The sequence below is a fragment of the Mauremys mutica genome, chromosome 2 (assembly GCF_020497125.1).
Source record: "Mauremys mutica isolate MM-2020 ecotype Southern chromosome 2, ASM2049712v1, whole genome shotgun sequence".
Taxonomy (NCBI): Eukaryota; Metazoa; Chordata; order Testudines; family Geoemydidae; genus Mauremys; species Mauremys mutica.
This window is the reverse complement of record NC_059073.1, coordinates 181,044,369-181,068,687: the sequence shown is the minus strand read 5'-3', so window position 1 is coordinate 181,068,687 and position 24,319 is coordinate 181,044,369. Positions and strand designations below refer to the sequence as shown.

Genomic DNA, 24,319 nt, shown 5'->3' with positions numbered 1-24,319 from the left:
ACCTTACTATTTTTCTACAGGTTGAAAGGTTTGCAGTAAGGCAAGGGCTCACAAGAACCCTTGTCCCATTCACTGTGCATCTTGGGCTCTGTTTCTCTGGCATACACAAAACCCTAGATGATGTCACGTGTATCTAAGGCCGTAGAAAATTTTTCATTAAGTTACTATTGTGGCAAGTCACTTCCTTTGTCTCGCCGGACCAAGCACTTCCCCCTCTGGCGATGGTGGGCCTGAGGTAGATCAGCCCCACCCCACTCTGGGCAGCATTTGTCCTCCCCGCTTCTGTGCTCCTTTGGCCATATTTCTTAGGTAGGCTTCAGGGTAGGCCTACGGGGTGATTCTCCACCAAACAAAAGGGAAATAGTCCCATACACATAAAAACAAAGTGTGATACCTTCCCCTGCCTCCTCACTGGGGCTGCAAGTCGCCCTGTAGCCTGCCCTGGGGTGTCAGTCCTTCCCCTAGTAGGCACTCAGACTTGTCTGCTTCCCCTATGGGGAGGAGCACAGCCTTCCCTCCTGGAGAAGCTTGCTTCCCTGAAGCCACTAGCCTGGTAGCAGCTTGTCTCTCTCCCCGTCCTGGTTTTAAAAGGTCTCAGGCAGCCCTTAACTGGATCCAGGTGTTCATAATTGACCTGAGGTAACCCCTTCTCAGCTTATAGGGCTAACATATCTGACTTCCCACACCCTCTTGCAGCCGTCCGGCCTGACTTTGTCATATATCCCCCCTCCCTGCTCAACACCATCGGGCTACTTTGTCACACTATGCATTGTTAGAGAGACCAGATCACACAAATACATTGGACAGAGCTCAGGTTGAGTACACAACCTTTCCTTTGGCATCTCATGACTTCTGAGTGTTTAACCATGCATCCTAAATGTTCCTATCACATAGCTGTTTAGTTTTTTTAATATGGATTTATGTATAAGGTGGTTTAGAGTAATTGTCATGACATCAATTGGTTATTGAAGGCATTTGTTTAGCATTTTATCTGTATGTAACTACTGCCTTTTCCTTCTTGTGTAACTCGTGTTTTAATTTGGGATGAAAAAGACTGTGGGAACTTGCCAGCGTCAAGAAGGAGAATAAATGTCTGTTTGTCAAGGGCAGTCATGATTTGGTAGAGTAGTCCCAGTGTCTCAGCAGATTACACTAAAACCATAGGTTCTGTTCTGATTCATTTCATTCTAACTTTCTACTTTCCCTCTCTACCTCTATCCTCTTGCTACCAAAATGCTCACTTTAGAAAACAACTGTCTTTGCGTTGGGTCCCAGTGCTTAATTCCTTGTCTGATTATGGAATTTGTCCTCCACCACCACAAATGAAGCATAGGGTGTCCCAACACCTGTAAATAATCCTCTGGATAGTTGTGGGAAAATTCAATAATCAGACCAACAAGGAAACAAAGCACTGGGCTCATCAAAGAGTCAAACCTGAGTTTAGGGAGAAGACACCAGACGTCGTTGCGGAGGGAGGGGAGAAGCAAGAATGCCAAGGAGAATTAGGAGTCAGAGACAGGGGAGAAGTGGGAATGCCACTGAGCAAAGTGGGAGAGAAACAAGCACACTCCCAGCCAGTGACATGTACTGCCATCCACCACCAGCCAATGACATGTTCCCACCACTGACATGCAGTGACACATTCCCCTTACCCATCCACATCCTAACCCCCAGACAATGACATATGTCTCCTACCCATGCCTCATTCTTTGGCATTACTTGTGCCTATGTGGTTTGGTTCAACCCCTACCAAGTGCCCAACTTTGAACTGAATAAAAACCTTTCCTGATCTTTAAGAAGATAAATGCACTCCAACCTGAATCCATTCACCACCTGCCAAAATCTACCCAGTAGACTGCTACTCCTCCCCCAGCCGTAATACAATCCAAAAGAATATGTTCCAATTTGGTGGTCCTACATTGAACCATCCTATGTTTGAATGCAATGATCTTGGAATTACTGGACCCGCTGAAGGGCAGGCTATGCTCTTATCGCTTCTATTGTCATCTCTATATTCACTAACACCGAAAAATCATGAGGGAAATAATGGGGTGAATAAGAAGAAATGAGATTCAAGGGATAAGGATTTTTTTAAAAAAAATTCTCTCTTCTGTTAGGGTGGCGAAAGGAAGGCAACCATAAATCTACACTTTTTTAGAAGAGGTATATCAAATTTAAATTTTGCTAATGACTCCCTTTTTGTAAAGCAGGGGAGGAAATAAAATCTGAATTCAATAACTGTAGTTAGTGGTTTTCTTATAACATTATATTATGCTTCAGTTAATTTTATTGACAAACTTGTTAGGAGCTCAAGTCCCATTTACTCAGGACAGAGACTATGCACTTTTTTGTGTTTGAACATCCCCTTGCACATTTTAGGAGCAATAGTAACAACAAATTAATCTCTGGTGAAACTCTGCTGAAGCCCACTGATACACACCAGGGATGAATTTGACCATTTACATTAAACAGGCTCATAACAAAATGCACACAAACTAAAAAGCAGGCTACTATTCATATAAAACACAGATTCTGCTGCATGTCAATTAACTTACTAAGTGACTGATGTATATGCTGAAGAAACTATACATGTTGAAACTTTCCATTTAATTATAAAAAGTGAAAAGAACTTTACGCTGGAGCACTGCCAGTTTAACTTCATTCTCTAGTTTACAAGAGAGATGGAGGAGTAATCAGAACTGAGGTTATATTGCCTTTTTCTTTCTTCCTCCTCCCGCTCTCAAAAATGCATTGTTTCTGTAACAGAATCTTCATGGTACCTAAGCATTCCAGAAACACGGAGCTCCCAGCTGGCTTACATTCCACTGATTTATCTCTGATTAGCTAAGTCCCTCCTGCTATACTCTCCATCCCAGCCTGATCTAGCAGTACACACAAATGTTAAATTAACCTACTTTGAAGAATTGGCTAAAGTTTGAGAAAACTGAAAGCTTCTTAAAATAGGGTTACCAGTGTTTTCTTGCTAGGAAAGGAACAGTGGAAGAGTTGCTGTTCAAGCACCTGGCTATTCACAAATCAACACATTCTGGTAATTTGGTTCAATGGACAGGCACCAGGCAGGGAATCAGGAGATTCTGGATTCTGTTCCTGTCTCTACCCCGGCCTTCTGTGCAAACTTAGGCATTTCACTTCCAGATCTGTATTTGTAAAGCACTTTGAGATCTATGGGGATGGGCTATATAAGAGCTAAGTATTGCCTCTCAATGACAATCAAAGAGTAAAATTCCACATGTAGATGTTTGCAGGTTCAAAGCAGGGTTTAAATTCAGTTGGAGCCACCCAGAGCAGAGCTCCAGTAAATATTTTCAAACCCGCCAGAGCCTCGGTGCATCCTGTGAACAGAAGCCCAGAGCCCGGCACACCACAAGGGGATGAAACCCTGAGCCCCGGGGCTCCAGGAAATACTTGGGGAGAATTTAAGCCCTGGCTCAAAGCATAATGGTCTATCTTGTGAACCTGTACAAGTTTATCCCCTACATTTAGATATAATATAGCAAAAGATGGACAGACAACTTAGTGCAGTGGGGAGAGAATGACAAAGATCAAGTGAGAGAAGTTCATTTTGATGTCTCTTCTTCCAACACCTATATCACATTCTGACTTCAGTGTTGCTCCTCCGCTATACATACATACATGCACACTTCTGGAGCAAAGGTGTTCTAAAAGCAGGCAGGGCAGCCCCTTCTCTCAGGAACCTCAGCCACACCAGTGCCTGGTTACCAGGGAGCAACACTGCCCCAAGAATTGACTCTGATATCAGAGACCAAAAGCAGAGAACAAACCCTCCTGCTGCTCACACAGCTCCCTCCCCCAGACCACTGGTTCTACAGAGAACACTGTATTACAAAAAACTAATACCACACCATGTCTTTCCAAGAATGAACATTTGCTCACACACTAAGTAAAAGAACTTGGAAGATTATGTGTAACAGTACGACCTTGTGACATCTGCCACAATAATATGACTACTTTGGTTTGTTGAGTGCGCATCTCATTATTGTTTACTATTATTTGTTCTTCATAAATTAACTTTCCCCTTCCTTTCCTTTTCCCCCCTCCTCTTCCTACTTTTTCACTGTCACATTCTTCTCTGTGCTTCTGCCTTTTGGTGAAAGGAAGGTGACTGGAGTAAAGACAAGAGTACATCAGGGCTTCCAAAAAGACTTTCAACTATTATCTCCAAATTAGTTTTAAAACATTCCAATTATAATCTGAATCATTTTGAGATTGAATTTTCAATCTATTTCTAATTTTTAAAAATAATTCTTGTTGATGCCCAGAGACACCAATCAAGATCTGGCTAGGTATTATACAAACACATAGGAAGACATACGCCAAGCCCTGAAAAGGTCACAACCTAAGGCTTCAATCCTACAGCAGTTAGCATGTGGGCAGTTGCTGCACTTGGGCAGAACCCCATTGACTTTATCTGGGCCACATGTAGGCACAGGAATCTATTCGCGCATTGCCAATTGCAGGATTTGGACCTAAATAGACAAGACATACAGATAAGAATACACAAAATTTACAAAGCATTCAAGGTGCTGTTAGGCACATGTCCTGTTAGTTAACCTCTCCCTCCCCAACCCCTTTGCAAATAAAACATCTCCTCCTCACCCTTGTCCAGGTGCCTCAGCCAGCATGTTCCACTGCCCCTGCACCTAAGCATTCTCTTCATCCCACAGACAGTGGAGAGGGGCAAGGGCGAGGTGGAGCCATTCACACGCTGATGAAATCAGAAATTTCCTGAAGCAAACTGCAGACCTTCGTTCTCCAGTCTCCTTTAGCTTAGGTGGGCTAACTAAATCCTTTCCAACACTCTACATAATAAAACAAGATGAGATATAGCACTAATTCTCATGCCTGTAACATGTTATTCACACATGAAAGGTTTTTTGTTTTAATCTTTGAAGGAAGCCAGCATTGGTATTGCCAAATGCATTCCCATTAGCTGCCGTGAGAAAAAAAGACCATCCTGTGTGAAAGATGTGCTGCCCTCCCTACTTGCCAGCTTCACTTTTAAACCCAGCCAAAACAAACTGTTTTCAAAGACAAAATAGACTATTAAATCCTTTGCCAGAGTCTGCCTTGTATCCAGTCTGTAAGAAACCCACCTGGTTTATCAAGTCTCCAAAATAGGTTTTATCATCTGTTCAGTACCTTTCAAGTATAATTTTCCCAGTAAGCGACTAATTATTCACTCAATTTTTTAAACCAACTTCTCCATCTCATTGCATTAAATTAGCTGATGCAAGCTATTAAAGAAAATAGAAACTTGCTAAACACAAAGCTTGAGCACTGAAAACACAGTCAACATAGTCACTTAAAACAGATTATCATTTTAAAATATACCATCAGAACATTCATTATAGCTATTGCTTGAGGACTGTAGGAAAATTTTAAAACAATATGGGACGAATGTTGCTGTCCTTACTCAGCCTATAATCTGATGAAAGTCCTGTTAACACTATGGAGTGTGGAATGATTAAGAACTGCAGGTTTGACCTTTTGTGTTTGTATTCATATGAAGAATAAATAATAAGTCAGCTTTTTCATGCTTCTTATTTATGTGCCACGGTAACAGTAGAACATATCACAAATTTAGTTACAACTGTGTGGTTAAAAATTACAGATTCTTGAGTGAGCAGGAGTGGAAATCAATGGCATCTGTTTTATTCAATAAAGGGTGAAGGTGGGGGGAAATACTGACAAATACAGCATTATTGAAATTATACATGAAATATTGCATTTTTCTTAAAAACCTAGTGACTTATAGTTGACCTTTAAAGTCTGAGTCAGACTTGATGAATAGTGCTCAGGAATAATGGATACTAAACTGATTCATCAGCTTAAAGTATGAAACCATGCAGGGACATCTCTGTATCACCACACCTGCCTTCCTGAATATTACACACTTTCAGGCTGTACCGTAAAAAACACACTACAGTATGATCAATGTAGTTCTTACAATACAGTATATATATGTTCAGAAATCTAGTTCTCTCTATCTTATTAGACATCCTATCTTGTCCCAGCAATGTTGCCTTCTCAACTCAAATATTCAAGATTTTTATTTTAAGAATTTGGTAGATGTCTCTGAGGTTTAATTCAACTAATCTTATACCAACTATGTTCTAAGTATTTCTTAGGGTAGGTCCATACTTACCGCGCGGGTCGACGTGGTGAGTTCGACTTCTTGGAGTTCGAACTATCGCGTCTAATCAAGACGCGATAGTTCGAACTCCCCACACGCTCCGGTCGACTCCGGTCGACCTTGGAGCCGCGGAGTTCGACCCCGCCACGTCTGGACGGGTAAGTCAGTCGAACTAAGGGTACGTCTACACTAAAAGACTATTTCGAATCTACTTAACTCGAATTTGTGGAATCGACCTTATGAAGTCGAATTTGTGTATCCACACTAAATACACTAATTCAACTGTCTGAGTCCACAGTAACGGGGCCAGCGTCGACTTTGGAAGCGGTGCACTGTGGGAAGCTATCCCACAGTTCCCGCAGTCCCCGCTGCCCATTGGAATGCTGGGTAGAGCCCCCAATGCCTGCTGGGGGAAAAAATGTGTCGAGGGTGGTTTTGGGTAACTGTCATCATTGAACCGTCACTCCCGCCCTCTCTCCTTGAAAGCGCCGGCGGGAAATCTGTTCGCGCCCTTCTCTGGTCGGTTACAGCTCGGACGCCACAGCACTGCGAGCATGGAGCCCGCTGCGATCATCGCTGCACTTATGGCCGTTGTCAACTCCTCGCACCTTATCGTCCACCTCTTCCACAGTCAGCTGCTGAGAAATCGGGCGAGGAGGCTCCGGCAGCGCGGTGAGGACAGGAAGTCACAGAGTGGCGCAGACCTCTCACAAAGCAGGGTACGCCGCGCCGTGGAGATCATGGTGGCAATGGGTCAAGTTCATGGTGTGGAATGGCAATTCTGGGCCCGGGAAACCAGCACGGACTGGTGGGACCGCATTGTGCTGCAGGTCTGGGATGAATCACAGTGGCTGCGAAACTTCAGGATGCGTAAGGGCACTTTCCTTGAACTCTGTGACTTGCTGGCCCCTGCCCTGAAGCGCCAGGACACACGGATGCGAGCAGCCCTGAGTGTGCAGAAGCGAGTGGCCATAGCCCTCTGGAAACTTGCAACGCCAGACAGCTACCGGTCAGTAGCGAACCACTTTGGCGTGGGCAAATCTACCGTAGGGCTTGCTGTGATTCAAGTAGCCCACACAATCGTTGAGCAACTGCTCTCAAAGGTAGTGACTCTAGGAAACGTCCAGGTCGTCAGAGATGGCTTTGCCGCGATGGGATTCCCAAACTGCGGTGGGGCTATAGATGGGACTCACATCCCTATCCTGGGACCAGCCCACCAGGCCAGCCATTACATTAACCGAAAGGGCTACTTTTCTATGGTGCTGCAAGCACTGGTGGACCATAGGGGACGTTTTACCAACATCTACGTCGGGTGGCCGGGCAAGGTTCATGACGCGCGTGTGTTCAGGAACTCTGGTCTGTTTAAACGCCTCCAGGCAGGTATTTTCTTCCCGGACCACAAAATAACGGTTGGGGATGTGCAGATGCCTACAGTGATCCTCGGGGACCCAGCCTACCCGCTAATGCCCTGGCTCATGAAGCCCTATACAGGCGCCTTGGACAGTGAGAAGGAGCTCTTCAACTACCGGCTGAGCAAGTGCAGAATGGTGGTGGAGTGTGCTTTCGGACGTCTCAAGGGGAGATGGCGGAGCTTACTGACTCGCTCGGACCTCAGCGAAAAAAATATCCCCGTTGTTATTGCTGCTTGCTGTGTGCTCCACAATCTCTGTGAGAGCAAGGGGGAGACCTTTATGGCGGGATGGGAGGTTGAGGCAAATCGCCTGGCTGCTGATTACGCTCAGCCTGACAGCCGTGCCGATAGAAGATCTCAGCGGGAAGCGCTGTGCATCCGGGAGGCTTTGAAAGCTAGGTTCCTCAGAGAGCAGGGTAACCTATGACTGTCCACTTGATTTACAGAGAAGCTGAACCTGAGCCTGTTTCAGTGACTGTTGACTTCGATCTGCGGTTACATACCCCGTTCTCCAGGTTTCCCCCCTTCCAACACACGTTTTAAAATAAATTTAATGGAACACTGATTATTAACAAAGTTTTCTTTAATTATGAATTCCTGTTCTAGGGTTGAAACATGGACGCAGACTGTGGTGGGTACGGTGTGCAGTGATGTACAGACCGCTTCTACACTAGAGGAATGACAGGCTCCTGCTCCTATAGCGGTCTCTGGGGGGAGGACGGTTGCAGGTGGGTGTGCAGGAAGGGGTGGGTTTGCAGGAAGGGGTGAGGGGTGCCGTCTTTGGGACGGAGTTTGGATGCAGACTCTGGACTGGGGGTTGGGGCGTAGGAAGGGGTGAGGGGTGTGTGGGAAGGGTGAGTATGTGTCCGTGGATGAGGGCTCTTGCTGGGGCTCAGGGCATCGGAGAGGCTCGTGGCTAGGGGGGAAGGGCATGGTAAGGGCAGCCTGCCTTGCCATTTGTGGATGTCAGGCGCTAGGACCCTGGGGCAGCATACACCTCACAGACTGACCCGGGGCAGCATTCACCTCCCAGAATGACCCTAGTGCTTAGTGACTGCAGTCTGTGTGTGTCCTGCTGTTGATCCTGCCCCCAAGTCTGTACCCTGGTAACTGAGGCTGTCCTATGCAATTAAAAACCCCCTCCCCCCCTTCACACAAAGTCTTCTGACAAGAAAAACGTGACGGGAACAGTGAATAACAACAAACTACTTTTAATACTCAACTACACAGTGGGGGGATGAAACTTGGATTTTGGACTGGGTGATCCAGGAAGGGAAGCACTTCTCAAAATTTATGGCATGAGAGCTGTGTGGTACATGAGCGCTCTGCTGGGGTGCAGTGACAGTTTTCACGGCCCCTAGCGCCCCTCCTTCTTGTTATTTTGGGTGAGGGGGGGACAGGACTTTGTGGCGGGGGATGGCGGTTGCAGATACAGTGCAGGGGGGCTCTCTCCTCCTGCCTGCGGTCCTGCAGAACATCTACAAGGCGCCGGAGCGTGTCCATTTGCTCCCTCATTAGCCCAAGCAGCGTTTGAGTCACCTGCTGGTCTTCCTGCCGCCACCTGTCCTCCCGTTCGCTGTGTGAGCGCTGGTGCTGACATAGGATCTCCCTCCACTGTCTCTGCTCGGCCGCCTCGGCTCTGGAGCAGGCCATCAGTTCCGAGAACATGTCGTCCCTAGTCTTTTTCTTTCGCCGCCTAATCTGCGCCAGCCTCTGTGAGGGGGAAGCCGGGGCAGTTCGTGAAAGAGCCGCAGCTGTGTGATGGGAAAAAGGAAGTGATTTCCTTGAAAAGATACATGTTTGCGAACACTGAACACAGTCTAGTCAGTTTCTGTGAACAAGACCATACAGGGCACCTAGTCTCACGAGCTCTCAGGACAAGTTCGAGATTTCGGAATACGCTTTCATTGGCTGCGGTCTTGCACAGGAGATCGGACAAGCGGGGCGGTACAGCTGAATCCGTGTAGCAGACAGGCCTGGTAAGCCCTACACTATAGGCTGCTTAACAGTTAATGGATAGCTGTGCCCTCCCGCTGAAGGCAATCTGGAAAGCATAAAGTCTGACCCTGTTCCAGCCCCTCGCGGCTGTGCCCGGGAAAGATCACTGTATGCTTTTCCTCTGCGGCCTCCAACACGTGGCTGTTAAACGAAGGTCATTGCTATGCAAAGTAAAAGTCAAGCATTCACAATAGTAACAGTACACTAATTGCCCTAATTAGATGCAGCAGTCGCCGAACGAGATTACCCTGAGGCGGGTCACTCGGCGAGAGAGAGAGAGGATGCTGCGAGAATCCCTGCACAGACCAGGACTGTATGCTGCCATGCTGGTGGAGGCAATGATTCTGCTGTACATTAGGATGGCCTGGCGCGGAAGAGTGTGCTTCCACGGAGCACCAAATAAGGCACCTCTCCCCAGGAACCTCCTGCGGAGGCTTTTCGAGCTCCTGTACGAGAGCTTCGTGGAAGTGTCCCAAGAGGATTTCTGTTCCATCCCTATATGTGAGGACCTTCTTTTTATATAGTTTTATATGGAAAACTTTTTAGATAGTTTTTATATAGTTTTTATTCCTGTTTTTTAAAAAATAAAAATGTTTCCATGTTTATAGCACTTACCGACTGATCCTTCCCCTGATTCTGAGTCCGGGTTAACGGCCGGGGAGGGTTGGTAGGGGATCTCTGTGAGGGTGATGAAGAGATCCTGGCTGTCGGGGAAAGCGGTATTGTAAGCGCTGTCGCCTACGTCCTCCTCCACAAACCCTTCCTCATCTTCCCCATCGGCGAACATCGCCGAGGAACTGCCCGTTGACACTATCCCATCCTCAGAGTCCACGGTCACTGGTGGGGCAGTGGTGGCAGACCCACCTAGAATGGCATGCAGTGCCTCGTAGAAGCGGCATGTCTGGGGCTGGGCTCCGGAGCGTCCGTTTGCCGCTCTGACTTTTTGGTAGCCTTGTCTCAGGTCCTTGATTTTCACGCGGCACTGCGTTGTATCCCGGCTGTATCCTCTGAGTGCCATGGTTTTGGAGACCTTCTTGTAGGTCTTTGCATTCCGTTTGTTGGAGCGCAGCTCCGAAAGCACAGACTCATCGCCCCACACAGCGATCAGATCCAGGACTTCCCGGTCTGTCCATGCTGGGGACCTCTTTCTATTCTGGGATTGCATGGACTCCTCTGCTGGAGAGCTCTGCATCGTTGAAGGTGCTGCTGAGCTCGCCCCGAAGTCCAACCAGGACATCAGATTCAAAGTGCCCAGACAGGAAAAGGAATTCAAATTTTCCCGGGTCGTTTCCTGTGTGGCTGGTCAGAGAATCCAAGCTTGGACTGCTGTCCAGAGCGTCAACAGAGTGGTGCACTGTGGGATAGCTCCCGGAGCTACTAAGTTCGATTTGCATCCACACATAGCCTAATTCGAGATAGCCATGTCGAATTTAGCGCTACTCCCCTTGTCGGGGTGGAGTACCGAATTCGAACTAAAGAGCCCTCTAGGTCGAATTAAACGGCTTCCTGGTGTGGACGGTTGAGCGGTTAATTCGAATTAACGCTGCTAAATTCGATTTAAAGTCCTCGTGTAGACCAGGCCTAAGGTAGTTCGACTTCAGCTACGCTATTCGACCCACCCCTGTAGTGTAGACCAGACCTTAGTCTTAAATGCTTACATTCTTTTGAATTTTCAAAACTAAAGCTATTAAAAACATTCTTAGTAATACAATGGTCAACATTTCAAATAAGTATTTGCTGCTGTGCAGTTACTTTGTGTGTCAAAAATACAACCTGTAACTATGGGGTGGCACTAGAGAAAATTGCAAATCCTTCTGCAGAAAGAAGGGCAAGTTGCTGGTCATCACCATATACCAAAATACCAAGAAAAGTATTGAAGGAATTCATGTAGGAACCTGGCTTTCCACAACAAAACAACAAGGTCTCTTCGATTTATTCTTACTGTTGTTTTTAACTAGAATTACACTGTCCAGTCCAGACATGTTAGCAGTTTTGTAAGTGTCCCATGTACAAGTATGTCTTTAGTCTTCACTGATTTATAAAACCAGCAAGTGAAAAGGTTATTTTGATCCAGTTACAGGTTAGCTGTTAACAGGGAAAATGTATAGTAGGGCAGGGCAAAATGGTTCAAAAAGAGTTAATAACTTGCCTGAAGCTTTGCTCAACCCTCAGTCCTTTTTCTCTGATTTGGATCAGTTTAGATAAGGAGCCTCCTCCCACCTACATGACCTTCTAATGGGCCCTGGCTCCCTGTCTAACTAGATTTTTATAACGTTGTTCATCACTGTAGAATCTGGGTGCCTTCCACAAGAAATAAACACAAATCTATGATTCCTTAAAATCTGTAACAGCCCAAAACAATCCCTTCCCTTGTGATGGCATTCCAATAGGTCCCAGATCCTTCCCCCTATAATACTGTAACCCATATTAGAAAGTGGCTGAGATCCACACAGGGTATTGTCTACCCCAATGGTGCTCAAACTTTTACAGTCATGCCCCCTCTTACCACTAATGCAATCTGTCTGTGACCCCCCTCCATTACTGCACAGGCTTCCTCAGCAAAGGAGTCTGGGCTGAAGGCAGAGATGGGGGCAGAACTGGGGATGGGGAGGGAATGACAGCAGAGTGGGCTGGGGCCGGAGCAGTTGGTGCTGTGGAGTTGTGGCTGGGGTCAGAGCTGGTCTGAGGTCAGAGCAGGGGGCAGAGTGAAGCTGTGGCTGGGGTTGGAGCTGGTCTGGGAGCAGAGAGGGAGTGAGGACAGAGCTGGGCCTGGAGTGAGGCTGGGGGTGGAGTGGGGCTGGAAGTGTGGTGCTCCCTCCTCATCCCCTGTACGGGCTGTCCTGGCCCCGCAGTGCACCCCACACTTTCAGAAGCTGGGAGAATGCTTCCCAGGGCAGGCAGACATACACAAAACCAAAAACAGAGTGGCCATGGCAGCAGGGGCTAGCTGCCCAATTATAATCCCACCCAACCTCTGGGTGTGTACTCAGATGGCTTGTTTGAGCTGCTGCCTGGGCCGCCATGGCCACACGGCTATTTTTATCCCACTAGCTTTCGCAGAGCTGGCACATAGCTGTCTACGCACGCTGGGAGGCACGCTCACAGCTACTGTGTAGCCTAGCTGCACATTATACTATCAGAGCTAATAGCTCTAGCAGGCTTTGGTAACCGAACAGCTAACAGCCTTTTCAAAATTGGTTATTGTCTAATGGGAAGAAAGGTTAATTGTCAAAATATTGATTTTATTGAATATATTTAAAAGAGTGCACCACTAGGACTGCAGCAAGTTCGGCAGAGTTCATTTACATCTTTCCTGCCACCATCCTACAGCATGCAGTACACTGCCACAGCGCTAATGCAAGCCAGGATTAAGACCTTTACGCACAGTCCATAGGACAGGGGGATATGGCGCTGCTCCCCGGTATGGGTGGGGGCAGCACCAAGCACCAAAATGCCTCGTGGGTGGGGGCATAGGCTGCAAACCTGCTGCTGCACCTCTTTGTAGAGTGGAACTTGTTTACCTCTGGGCAGCCAACTAGCTCTTTTGTCCAATGTCTGTGGAGGTAAGATAGCCCTGCCACCACCTCTTATACTCCCTCTTTGGGGCAAGATGGACCAGCTTTGTGCTCCTCCAAGCACAGGGACTGGAATTCTGCCTGCCCCTTATCCAGGCAAAGGGAGAGGAGGCTCCGTGCACCATCTCAACCACTATCCACCCATGTAGGGGCCAGTCAGAATCTGGCCCACCATGCAGCAATGTATTGTAATACGGATTCAGTTGATTGGCTGCAGCTAGCAGCATGGTTAGAGAATTCTAGAACAGTAAATATGACTCATGCTCATATCCCAGAGTGAGGGGCTTATTTAAGACACATAGCTTGATTAAGATCAGTTACATTAGGTCCCAAACTGCAGTGGTAAACAATCATTCATTTTTACTTGAAGTTGTGTAAGATTCGTTAGAACAAAAAGGGCCTCAAGAGAAGTATTTAAAAAAAAAAAAAAACCTGATCAGCCGCAGCCTCTTAGCTGCTTTCCACCTAAAATGGCATCTGTTTATTAAACAATATCTGATGAACTTTTGCAGGAACTAAAATGCTGATTAATTACTTTATAATTTCTAGAAAGATACCTAATGGGATTACAAAGCTCTTTGACCTCAAGAAGAGAAAGTGAAATAGTTGCTTTATTAGCGACAAAACAGATTATATAAAACACATGATAAATATAAACAGAAGCAATTGGCACATCTGAAAAACTCTCTCGGGAGAAAATGTTCACATCCTACTTGGGAATCCCCACACAGAGTTTCAGAAAAAAGAACAACAAATATTATTTCTGTAAGTATGCTGAAAATCCACCCAAAGAACAATGAGAGAATTACAGTATCCATCTCTGAATGGAAATTCAGAAAGGATAGTATATAAAAAAAAGTCCCGGTTCTCTGAGCCTACGAGATGAAGAAATCGCAATTGGAAGTTCAAATGACAAAAAAGGCAAACTTAGCTGTCAGAGAATGAGTGAAAGCCCCAGAATTTTAAGCTTTCCTTATATCATAAAAACAATAAAATCAGAACTGGAAAGATCTTAGTTAGCTCGAGGTCAGGTCTTGCTCAACAATGTATGTTTTGCTATCAGCTTTGAAAAGTCAGCAGCTGGAGAAAAAGGATACACAGGCAAATGCGTCACAAAAGGGTCGTATCTGAACATTTTGAGTCTCAGGAGAGCAAGTCATGAACTTTTTCTTTTGTGCTTGGGGCTGTTAAGGTAGCCTTTTCTTCAGAGCTGGTTACCTTGTATTTTTGCATATTATTTCTCCTTTCCTAATAACCTTTTAGGGTATGTCTACACTGCAGCTGGGAGCGAGCCTCCCAGCTTGGGTAGTAGACAGACTCACACTAGTAGGACTTGAGCTAGTGTGCTAAAAATACAGGTGTGGACATTGTAGCTTGGGCTTGGAGCTCTGGCTCTCAAACCTAGGGAGTCAGGTGGGTTTGAAAGTCAGAGCTGCAGCCCAAGCTACAACCTCCACACTGCTATTTTTAGCACACTAGCTCAGTCCCCCTACCCTCCTGGGAGGCTCACTCTCAGGAACAGTGCAGACATACCCATAGTTCTCCATTTGTTTCTTTGTTACATTAGCTCCGTTAACTGATCATTTCACTTATTGGGCCACACGCTGCATCAGCCTGAGTTTATCCCATGAAGAGGGCTGGAAACTTCACAAATTCCCACTCTCAGATTTTTCCTTCCTATCCATCTGTTTCACTGAGGGTTGGGGAGAGTTTACTTTCTCCCATTCCTTCCTGAAACTAGGAGCACCGATACCAGCGGATGGGTAAAGATCTCATGACAGATACAGATAGCAGGAGCTTATGTGCAGAGAACTCAGTGCTTCCACACAGCATCTTGAATTCCTCCCTTCCTCAGTTCGCCCACAGTACAGTAGCCAGGTTGCAGGCAAACTTCTCAGTGGTGGCTACATCCATCTGCTAGTACAACTTTCCAATGTTCAATCTGCTCAGACCTGAGATGAGCAGACCACAGACAGCAGTTCCTTCCCAGACTACACCCGGAAGTTGAAGAGCCCAGGCCCACCAGAGAGACTTCTGCAGTGTCCAGGATTTGGAGAGAAGGCTGTAATGGACTGTTGCTCTCCATTCCTCCGCATTGCCCACAAATTGCTCCCATCTGCACTGCATAGCAAAGGGTCTCTGTAATTTGGTAAAACTTTCTCAATAGAACTTGAGAACTCTATAGAAGATGCAATAAAACTGCATCCACAAGCACCAAAGGAGGTCAGGAAAGACTTTTAAAAACACTAAACCAAATCCCCATGGGCTATTGGGATTCTATCTGAAAGTCCCTCAAACTGCATGACGAATAAGGTTAATTGCATATGGAGGATGCAAGACAAAAATATATCCATCTCACCCAACAATGTGGTGAACTGTGCAAGAGCTGATATGCCAGTTTTTCATAAACCCCTTCCTACAAAACTTCAAAAACTAGAGACAAACTGTAAACTTTACTAGGGACAAACAGCAGCATTGACCAAAGCTATTGTCCCGAATTAGATTTTTCCAACAGTAGAGGAAATCCTGACTTTAGAATGGGACTGGGATATCTTCATTACCACAAAAACATAAAATCAGCCAAACTAAACTTAAACTAAAACATATTTAAAACAATAATTGGATGATTGTAGTAATTTTTCCTCATGTTAAATGCTGGGAGACTGAACAATACAATCTTTTTTCCCGTAGTTTGCTGGCCAACCTGAAGAACTTACTTCCCTCTACATTAGAATTTGCTCAAATCCTATGGAGCTGCCCTTCCCAAATGTGTCCAAAAACCTTGCATCAGAAGTATATTTGACTAACTCACTTTCGCAAGAACAGGGGTCACCTCTCCCTTATCCCTGTGTGTGTGAGAAAGAGAGCAAGAAATAGATCTTTAGGTAAAGCATTAGCAGAAGAGACACTGCATTTGCAATTTGAATCTCCTAGCAGTTGGACTTGACGAGGGCTGGCAAAAAGGACTATGTATGTTTCTGCATAACCCTCAAACTATTATGAGTTTTAGTATTACTTTTAGAAAAAGCCCCAATTTCAGACTTACTGAGGGACTTGTTTAATCTTTGTAGTCTCAATTCTAATGGATTATATACCAGAAAGGAACATTTTTTCCTCTCTCTGTGCAAAGGGAAGTACAGCCCTTGCCTCCAGTGTCCAAGGGGCAATTTTGCTGAATTGTCCTTAACTTACTAATAAATCCTCTGAATCAATGTATGTGCAATTCTCCCAGGGAGTCAAACAAAAATATTTTTTTAATTAAATAAGATTGACTGTTTCAGCCACATCCTGAAACAGTGTTTTTTTAAGGGGAGGCAGACACACAGTTGATAGGAATCTCGTATCTCTTGAATTACAGTTGCCTATTTTAAGAGCTTAAAGTACATTGGGTGGGTCCAATTTACAGACCCAGGAAAAATGTTTTCCCACATTCAAGGTAGGTCACTGGTGGACCACCCAGGCAAAGTGCAATGCCTTGATTTTCAGAGGGCTATCCTGTCCGGCCAGCCAGAGTGCTCCTTCAGTTTCGCTGGGGCTGGGCCAGGCAACTTGATCCTTAGTGCACTGCTTCCTGCATCAGGGCTCTGTGATCTTACAGCTTTGGGATATACTGTAATAAGGAAAAGGGATGGTCTGTGGCTATTGGGGGGAGGGGCCAGTCAGGATTCTTGGAAACAGCTCACCCTGACCCCTGCCTCTCCCTCCTCCTTTAGTTTACATGCCCAATGTGTCCCTCACTGCTGGGTCCTATTTCCTCCAGGAAACAGCAGAGCAGAGGTGGCTCACAGTTGCTGCTCCAGCTGGGGCAAAAAAAAAAAAAAAAGAGTACTAAAGCTGCAACAGTAGGCAGCAGAGAGTGGAGGAGGGCGAGGAAGGGCTAAGGAAGTAGGAGGGCTAGGAATGAAGCAGGGCCAGGAAGGGAAGCACAGCGGGAGAGAAGAAAGGTGGAAGCCAAGTTTTGCCAGCTCTGTATCTCATCTTAGAACCTACAGAATGAAGAGTGTGTAGAACACCCCCTGATCTATGAAGCCCTAGAATGCACAGGATTTTATGATAGCAGCTGGGTGAGTAGAGTCTGCTAGACCTGTTGAGCCCTCACAAAGGACTTCACCAGACAAACACAAAGGTGTGTGAATATTAGGGTGATAAATATTAGGGTTACTAGCTTCAGGAATCTGGATAAGGTGGCAGGAACTGAAGGAAGCATATGAATGAGGATAGGGTTTGGCAGGGAGGAGACTTCAAAAGGTTCAGAAGAGCAGTCAGTTCTTTGGGGTTTGTCCAAAATAAAACATCTGAAGTTTGCCCATAACTAAAACTCGTATTTATGCCACTAATTAAATGGAGGAAGCTGACTTCAACACACAAAACAAATGGGCAAAGCAGACACAGTCCCAACTATACAGAATGTTGTGGCTGTGTTGTCTCTTCAATAGAAGAAAAGGTCGAATGACCATAAAGTGCCAAGAAAAAAATATTTTGGCCAGTTTTTGCTTTTAAAGGAAACACCTGGACATGTTGGACATTACTTCAGTCTGTGTAATGAACAATACAAGCTTAAATAAGACTGCAAAAATTACATTTAAATATTATTTTACCACTATTATCTCATTCAGACTTAAAATGCTGATTCTTAGTTAATGACTCTCAGCAAGTGCTTGATTCTTCATCTTACAGAGAAATTCAATATTAAAATCATTTGAATGGACTCCCAATAGCTTGATTGTCTAGATATTTTACAAATTTATTAACTCTGAATACTCTTCATGACATTCAGAAAAGTTGTGCTCGTCAGAATGTTACTGTAATAAGAGCACCTACAGCAAGAGGCTGCATGGTTCTTAAATTCAGAGGATGAGAGACAGATTGATATGACTCTTACTCTTTTTTTGAGGGGGGTAGAATTAAAATTAAAATCACTCTTGATTTTCCTCAGTTGTTCCAGCATTTTTCATTGCTCTCATCACTTGGTGTCTGTTAGGGTTTACTGTGTTCTGGCTGCAGACTGAATCCTATGACCTGACAAAATAGAGGTGTTTTTTAATCTCTGAATAGGGATTTTACTAATTCTGAACAAGCAGTCCAAGAGCTTCCCTCCTCACCTATCTATTCTTAGTATTTGTATGACATGATTCGCTTAAATCAATTTTTCATCTTACATTTTTTTAATAGATTTATGTATATAAAAAGAAACCGACAATTTAAAAAATACATTAACAAAATACAAACCTGAAAATATGCACATCAATCAGGCCTCTAACAATACCTCTCAACCCACAATGAGCAGCATTATCAGGCCCAAAAACCTAGGTAAAAAGACAGGTCTTGAAGCATGCCTTGAAGGTCAACTAATACTGTTTATTTTGGACCAAGGAACAAGCGATCTTCAAAGTTGAGGGCCTCTCATAGAAAATTTAATTTGGATTTAATTTTTTTCTGTAAAATAATCACCTGGCAGATTTAAATTCATATTCAATGAAGAAAACTGGATCAACTTTCAAAGGTGCAATCCACAATATGCAAGTAACTGGGGCCAAATTTTCAAACTGGTTTCAACCATATCCAACATTTTGAGTGCAAAACACTGGATGTCCTAGTTTCTGTGTGGCACACAAATCTAATTTCAGACTGCTGAGGTGGGGCAAATTTTGCAGTGTGGATATGTCTCCACCAAGAGACAGACTGATACTATCATCATTTCATGCTACATAGGCCAACAGACCGCCATCAAACAGTAATAGTTATTGTTACTTCATCTTTATCCATGTGAAAACATCAAAACGGTCCATTCTGGCCCAAATGACCCAAACCCGTTGAGAGTGCCAAGAAGGTGCAAACATACCATCATCTCCCACTCTTGCCAATTCTATGGAAGACACATTTTTCTGTATTTTGGGCTCCTTGTTTTGGGAGAGGGAGGAATGTGGCAGAACTGGGAGTGAGCGTGGCCTGTGGAGAGCCACTTCCTGCAACATCACCACACTGTAAATCACAGGGATTGCCCAGCATATGAGAAGACTGACAGGGTCAACACTGTCCTTTGCACAGGCCATCAATGTGCTATCATGTGGGGTTTTGGCCCAGGTATGGTCAGAGAATCAACAGGAGCACCCCACGTTGCCATGAGACTTAGAGAACAACACAGGCGTCTGTATTCATGCCCTGGGCCTCTGCACCGGCTATGAGATCTTCAAGATTTCCCTGCTTGGAACTTCTGTCAGTTTAGAGAACATCGAAACCCACTCTCCTCTTTCCTCTTGTGCTCTTTCAACAGAATTAGGTTAATAGGAATCTTGGCAAGAGGAAGATTCCAAATGTTGGGCCCTATAGTGGGCATGAAGGAAAAAGAACAGTGGTATATGGAAATACACACAAAATGTGAATTGTTATTCGCAGGTTTCTACACTTTTTGCCTGCTCTGTTACTGAAAATACTATATACCACTTTCAGTGCAACATACGTGAGTAATTTTATTTCCAGCTATCTAATGCCAAATGTTAGAAAAGCTTAGAGGTCTTTAAAGACAATTTTATTTCTTGCACCTTAAGGAGGCCAGCTGTGCTAAATGACAACAACTTTGCAAAGCCAGTCCTTCTAATCAATGGTTTTAACATTTAATGTTGTTCTGTCTGGAGGCAAAATAAAGGTTTAAAAAGTCAGATGGTCTCTGGCCATGGCAATTATCTCCTATTGGAGAGACAAGGTGGATAAGAGAATATCTTTTATTGGGCCAACTTCTCTCGCCAACCGAAGTTGCTCCAATAAAAGATATTACCTCACCAACCTTGCCTCATTAAAATACATTAATTTAAAAAATATATTTATAGTCTACCAAGAACTTTTCTATGCAAAGTGAGAATCCTGAAAATACAGGGGATACTATTTATCTCAACTGTTTGAAGTTGACGTCATTGAAACTTGAACAATATAACACAGCACTTCTACAACTGTTTCCCACTGAGTCTCAAAGCACAGCACAAATATTAACTGATTAATATTACAATATCCAGAGTAAGTTTTGTTAACCCCATTTTACAGATAGAAACCGAGACCCAGAGAGGATAGTGACTTGGGTCACTAGGTCCTATCTAATTTAAATATTACCCTACAGTATGTAAGTGTGTGAAAGGCATTCATTAGGTGGTCTGTGGACTGTATTTACTAGCTGTGGTGTAAAATCTAAATGGCTAGATTGTGGCCGGCCCTGTCTAGGCAGGCAATGGGGACATGAGGGATGGTGCAAGGAGCTCTCCTCTCTTCCTGCTTGAGCTGCTTGCAATCATAGCCTTTCCCTTCCCTGAACAAAAAGCTGCTTGAGCCTGAGGCCAAAGTGCGGCTAGCCTCCACAAAGAGACAGGGAAGGGTGAGGGCAGAATTTGATGCCATATCTATATTAGCACTTATGTTAGCAAAACATTTGTTACTCAGGAGTCTGGAGGATTCTTGCAGCTTGAGGTCTTCAAACCACAATTTGAGGACTTCAATAACTCAGACATAGGTTAGGAGTTTGTTATAGAAGTGGATGGGTGAGATTCTGTGGCCTGCATTGTGCAGGAGGTCAGACTAGATGATCATAATGGTCCCTTCTGACCTTAAAGTCTATGAGTCTGAAAAAAAAAACCCACCACAGAGTGACACATTTTGCCAGCATAAGTGCTCGTGTGTAGCGTGCTGTGTCAGTGGGAGAGTTGCCAGCCTGCCAGCCTGCCCCGCATGCCAGGAGTCTGGGGTTGGGGGCTCCTGGCCGGCCCTATGGGGTCAGGAGCCCAGGGCAGCCATGCGGCAGGGGTCCGTAGTGGGGTCTGGGGCAGCTGGCCAGGCCCACAGGGTCCAAGGTCAGGTTCTGGGCTGCCGCCGGTGCCCTGCCACCCAGCATCTGCAGTCCAGGTAACGCATTGTGGGCTGCATATGAGTCCCACAATGTGTAATAAGTCAAGAACCACGGGTCTACACCCTTTACACTGGCCAGGTGATCCAGTACAGTGCAGGGGAACAAACACTGAAGCCTTTCAAAGAGCCACATGCTGCTCTCATTTACACTGCAAATAAATCTGCAGTAATTCCATTTAAGTCAAAACAATTACTTCATATTTACACTGTTGTAAAAGAAACCAGAACGTTTTGCCAAAGAAGTAGAACACAGGCTGCTCAGACAATACATTCCCAGGTGCTCCTTAATACACTGTGCCTTCCTCAGAGGACCTTTGTCAGCAAAACTTTTGTTGTTCAGGGCTGTTAAAAAACACACACCCTGAACGACAAAAGTTTTAATGACGAAAGTGCTAGTGTGAATAGCGCTTTGTCGGTGGGAGCGTTCTCCTACAAAGCTGCTGCCGCTCATTGGGAGTGGAAGTTTTTTTGCCAGTGGGACAGCTCTGTCCTGCTGACGAACAGCAGCTACCCTCTGCCCCTTTTAGCGGCACAGGTGTGTCGCTAAAAGGTGGGTAGTGTAGACAGAGCCTTACAGTCCAAATTTATCCCAAAGAGTTAATCATGATGCTATAATTTTTGCTGGCAATAAAATAATTTGCGAGCCTTTAAAACAGACAAAGCAGTTTAATCTTGAGATCATACTTGCCAAAGGAAAGGTCCCGTGAGCCAAAAGAAATACAAAGTTTGATTTCTGGTAAATAAATAAAAACATTAAAATACATTTTGGCACATTTAAAAAATGGCTAAAGATAAAGCCTACATTTTAAAGAATTTTTTTTTAAAAAAAAATATACATTTTGGACGTTTGCTTGATCATTTTACCATATTATATGCACAAGTAAATTAAATATCTGAAAGTATCTATTCAAGGTACAGTATTGCTAGCAGTATCAGTTTCAAGAAACCAAAATGTAATTATTTAAAAAAGATAAAATTAGATTTAAATCTACTGTCCTTTGTTTGACCTACCTAATCTTACTGTTAAGGGAGAACAAAGGTTACTTTTACTTGGTGCATAAGCAACAAAAATACAACTCCATTTCATATCAAAATCTTAATCATACTTGCAAACATCCACTCACTACACAATGGTATCTAAAGGACTGTAGCTCATTGGGCAATAGGAACAAAGTTGTGCCCACCTGTTGATTCAAGCCCAAAGTCAAATGAGCTGTTTATGATTTTTGTCTTTGTCATCCTTCAAGCTCAACAAGAAATAAAGTATTCAGTAGATACTTCAAACAAAATTAATACTAAACTGTTGTGTCACATACAGAAAGTGCTAAACCAAATTTTTAACCAGGCGCACAAAGACTAAAACCATTGGACTATAAAGTGCTAGTCTGCATGCATTTCTTACTTTGGAAGACAACAATAGATTGACATGTCAAGCTGACTAAATGTTATCTCTCCCATTGTGTACCTGACAGAGGTCAAAGCTGCTGAACTTTGCTGTGACCCTTTGGAAACATTCCACGTATGCTTTAAAATCCTAATGTATTGAACATTTGGCTAGTGTATAAAAAAGCTTACGATTCAGAAACCAGTGGATTTTTCCATATAGCGTTATATAGCAAGAAAAATACACATTGGGTCAGCTGGTGAAAGAAGTTACTAACTTAGTGGGTTCCTTCCAACAAATGTTGACTGTGAATGTTAATTTGGTTTCAGCTTTACAGCCTAAGCAGTAATACAGCATCACACAGTAAGTTATAAACAATGAACATTTATTGTGGTAATTGTGCTTTGATATAATCATAATCAGCTAACACTAGGCAAATTATGTATTAATAGAACTTATTACAAAGCATCCTCGTGAGACAAATATTGCAATGCATACATCTGTACTACAATATGATCACAAGACCCAAACCTACTGATATATTTTAAACTTCCCTTTTAGAACATACAAAATGCTTGTATCCTAAGAACATTATCATTGTTTCTAAATGATTACTTCAGATATTATCTTGATTAACACATCTGATTTACAAGCTTTAAAATCATGCAGTTTCCCCTCTCTAATTGCAAATGTTTTAATGCACTTTTATTTTGAATTAAGTGCATCAAACTATCATGTGTGATTTGAAGTATTGCTGAGTAGTAGCCGACTTGCCAATGGAACACTCTCAATTTAACTTTCTCAGTAAAAGCTGAATCAAAGACAAGTCAACACATTTTAACAACTCACATAAAAACACAAAGCAGCTTCTGTCACTTTTATCTGACACTGAAAAGATTGTTTTGTTTTACTAAGCCATGCCCATTCTTTAAGCCAACAGACATTCCTACATATAAGCCACTGCCTATATTCTTAAGGCAATAAATTCCATTTCTCCCACAGTGAGAAGCAGTTTGTTGAGTTCATTTTACATAGTTCTGAGCTAAAGAACAATTTATCACCACTGCCTGAGTTAGCAGATGAGAGAGAGTTAAAACTGTCTTATTTTCACATATATTGCTTTCTCCTATGTAGCTAACCTAAAGGCACTGAGTTACTCTTTATCCAAATGTGTATTTCTTTGTCATATATATTCAAAAAGATTTAGACAGGTTTGTCTATGTTTATCTGATTGCAATGGGAGTGGAAAACTGAACCTGTAAAATATACAACTTCTGGATTACTTTTCCAAAATAATTAGAAAACTAACGGTCGTCAATAAACATAACATTTTATTGTAACATACTTTTTATGACCATACACATTATTACTATTCTAACCTCTTCTGTGTTCAACGTACCTTTATGCTCAGATAATTATCACCTCTTGTCTTCGGAGCTGTAGCTCGGTGATTCATGTTGACACTTCCTCTGTTCTGAATTCAACGTAAAAAATGATTCCATAAAATCCACTTTGTCAAGACAATGCAAACTGTACCAAAGTCCATGTCATTCTAATAATTTCACTTGACATTTTTTCTGGCGTTCCTTCTCCTCTTTTGCATGTGATTTTACACACAGTAAATGTTCTCAGGAAGCATTCTTCACTGTCACTTGTCAGACCGTGAGAACAGAGAGTGTCCACTTCCAAACAGTACAAGTTGCTCTCCCACTGCTTCATTATGCATGCTGATGTAACTTCCTCCATCAGTGCAAAACAGAGTGCCTCCCTCCAAAAACATGAAACAATAGCTGCTCTCACTTAAGTGCCCTGCAGGAATCCAAAGGATCATCATGTTTCCCTTTTCATATTAAAAACAAAACTCCACTTCAAGCTGAAATTGCAAA

The 24,319-nt window shown here is 43.9% G+C and overlaps 1 protein-coding gene across 1 annotated transcript in view; it reads right to left on the bottom strand.

Annotated features, from left to right (window-relative positions):
• PLEKHG4B (pleckstrin homology and RhoGEF domain containing G4B) overlaps positions 1–24,036 on the bottom strand; it is a 147,212-nt gene extending 123,176 nt beyond the window's left edge. Inside the window, exon 1 of the mRNA XM_045004839.1 lies at positions 23,833–24,036. Within this exon, the coding sequence (XP_044860774.1) occupies positions 23,833–23,889 (57 nt within the window). The 5' untranslated portion in view covers positions 23,890–24,036. The remainder of the gene's footprint in view (positions 1–23,832) is intronic.
• Between the last annotated feature and the right edge of the window lie 283 nt (positions 24,037–24,319).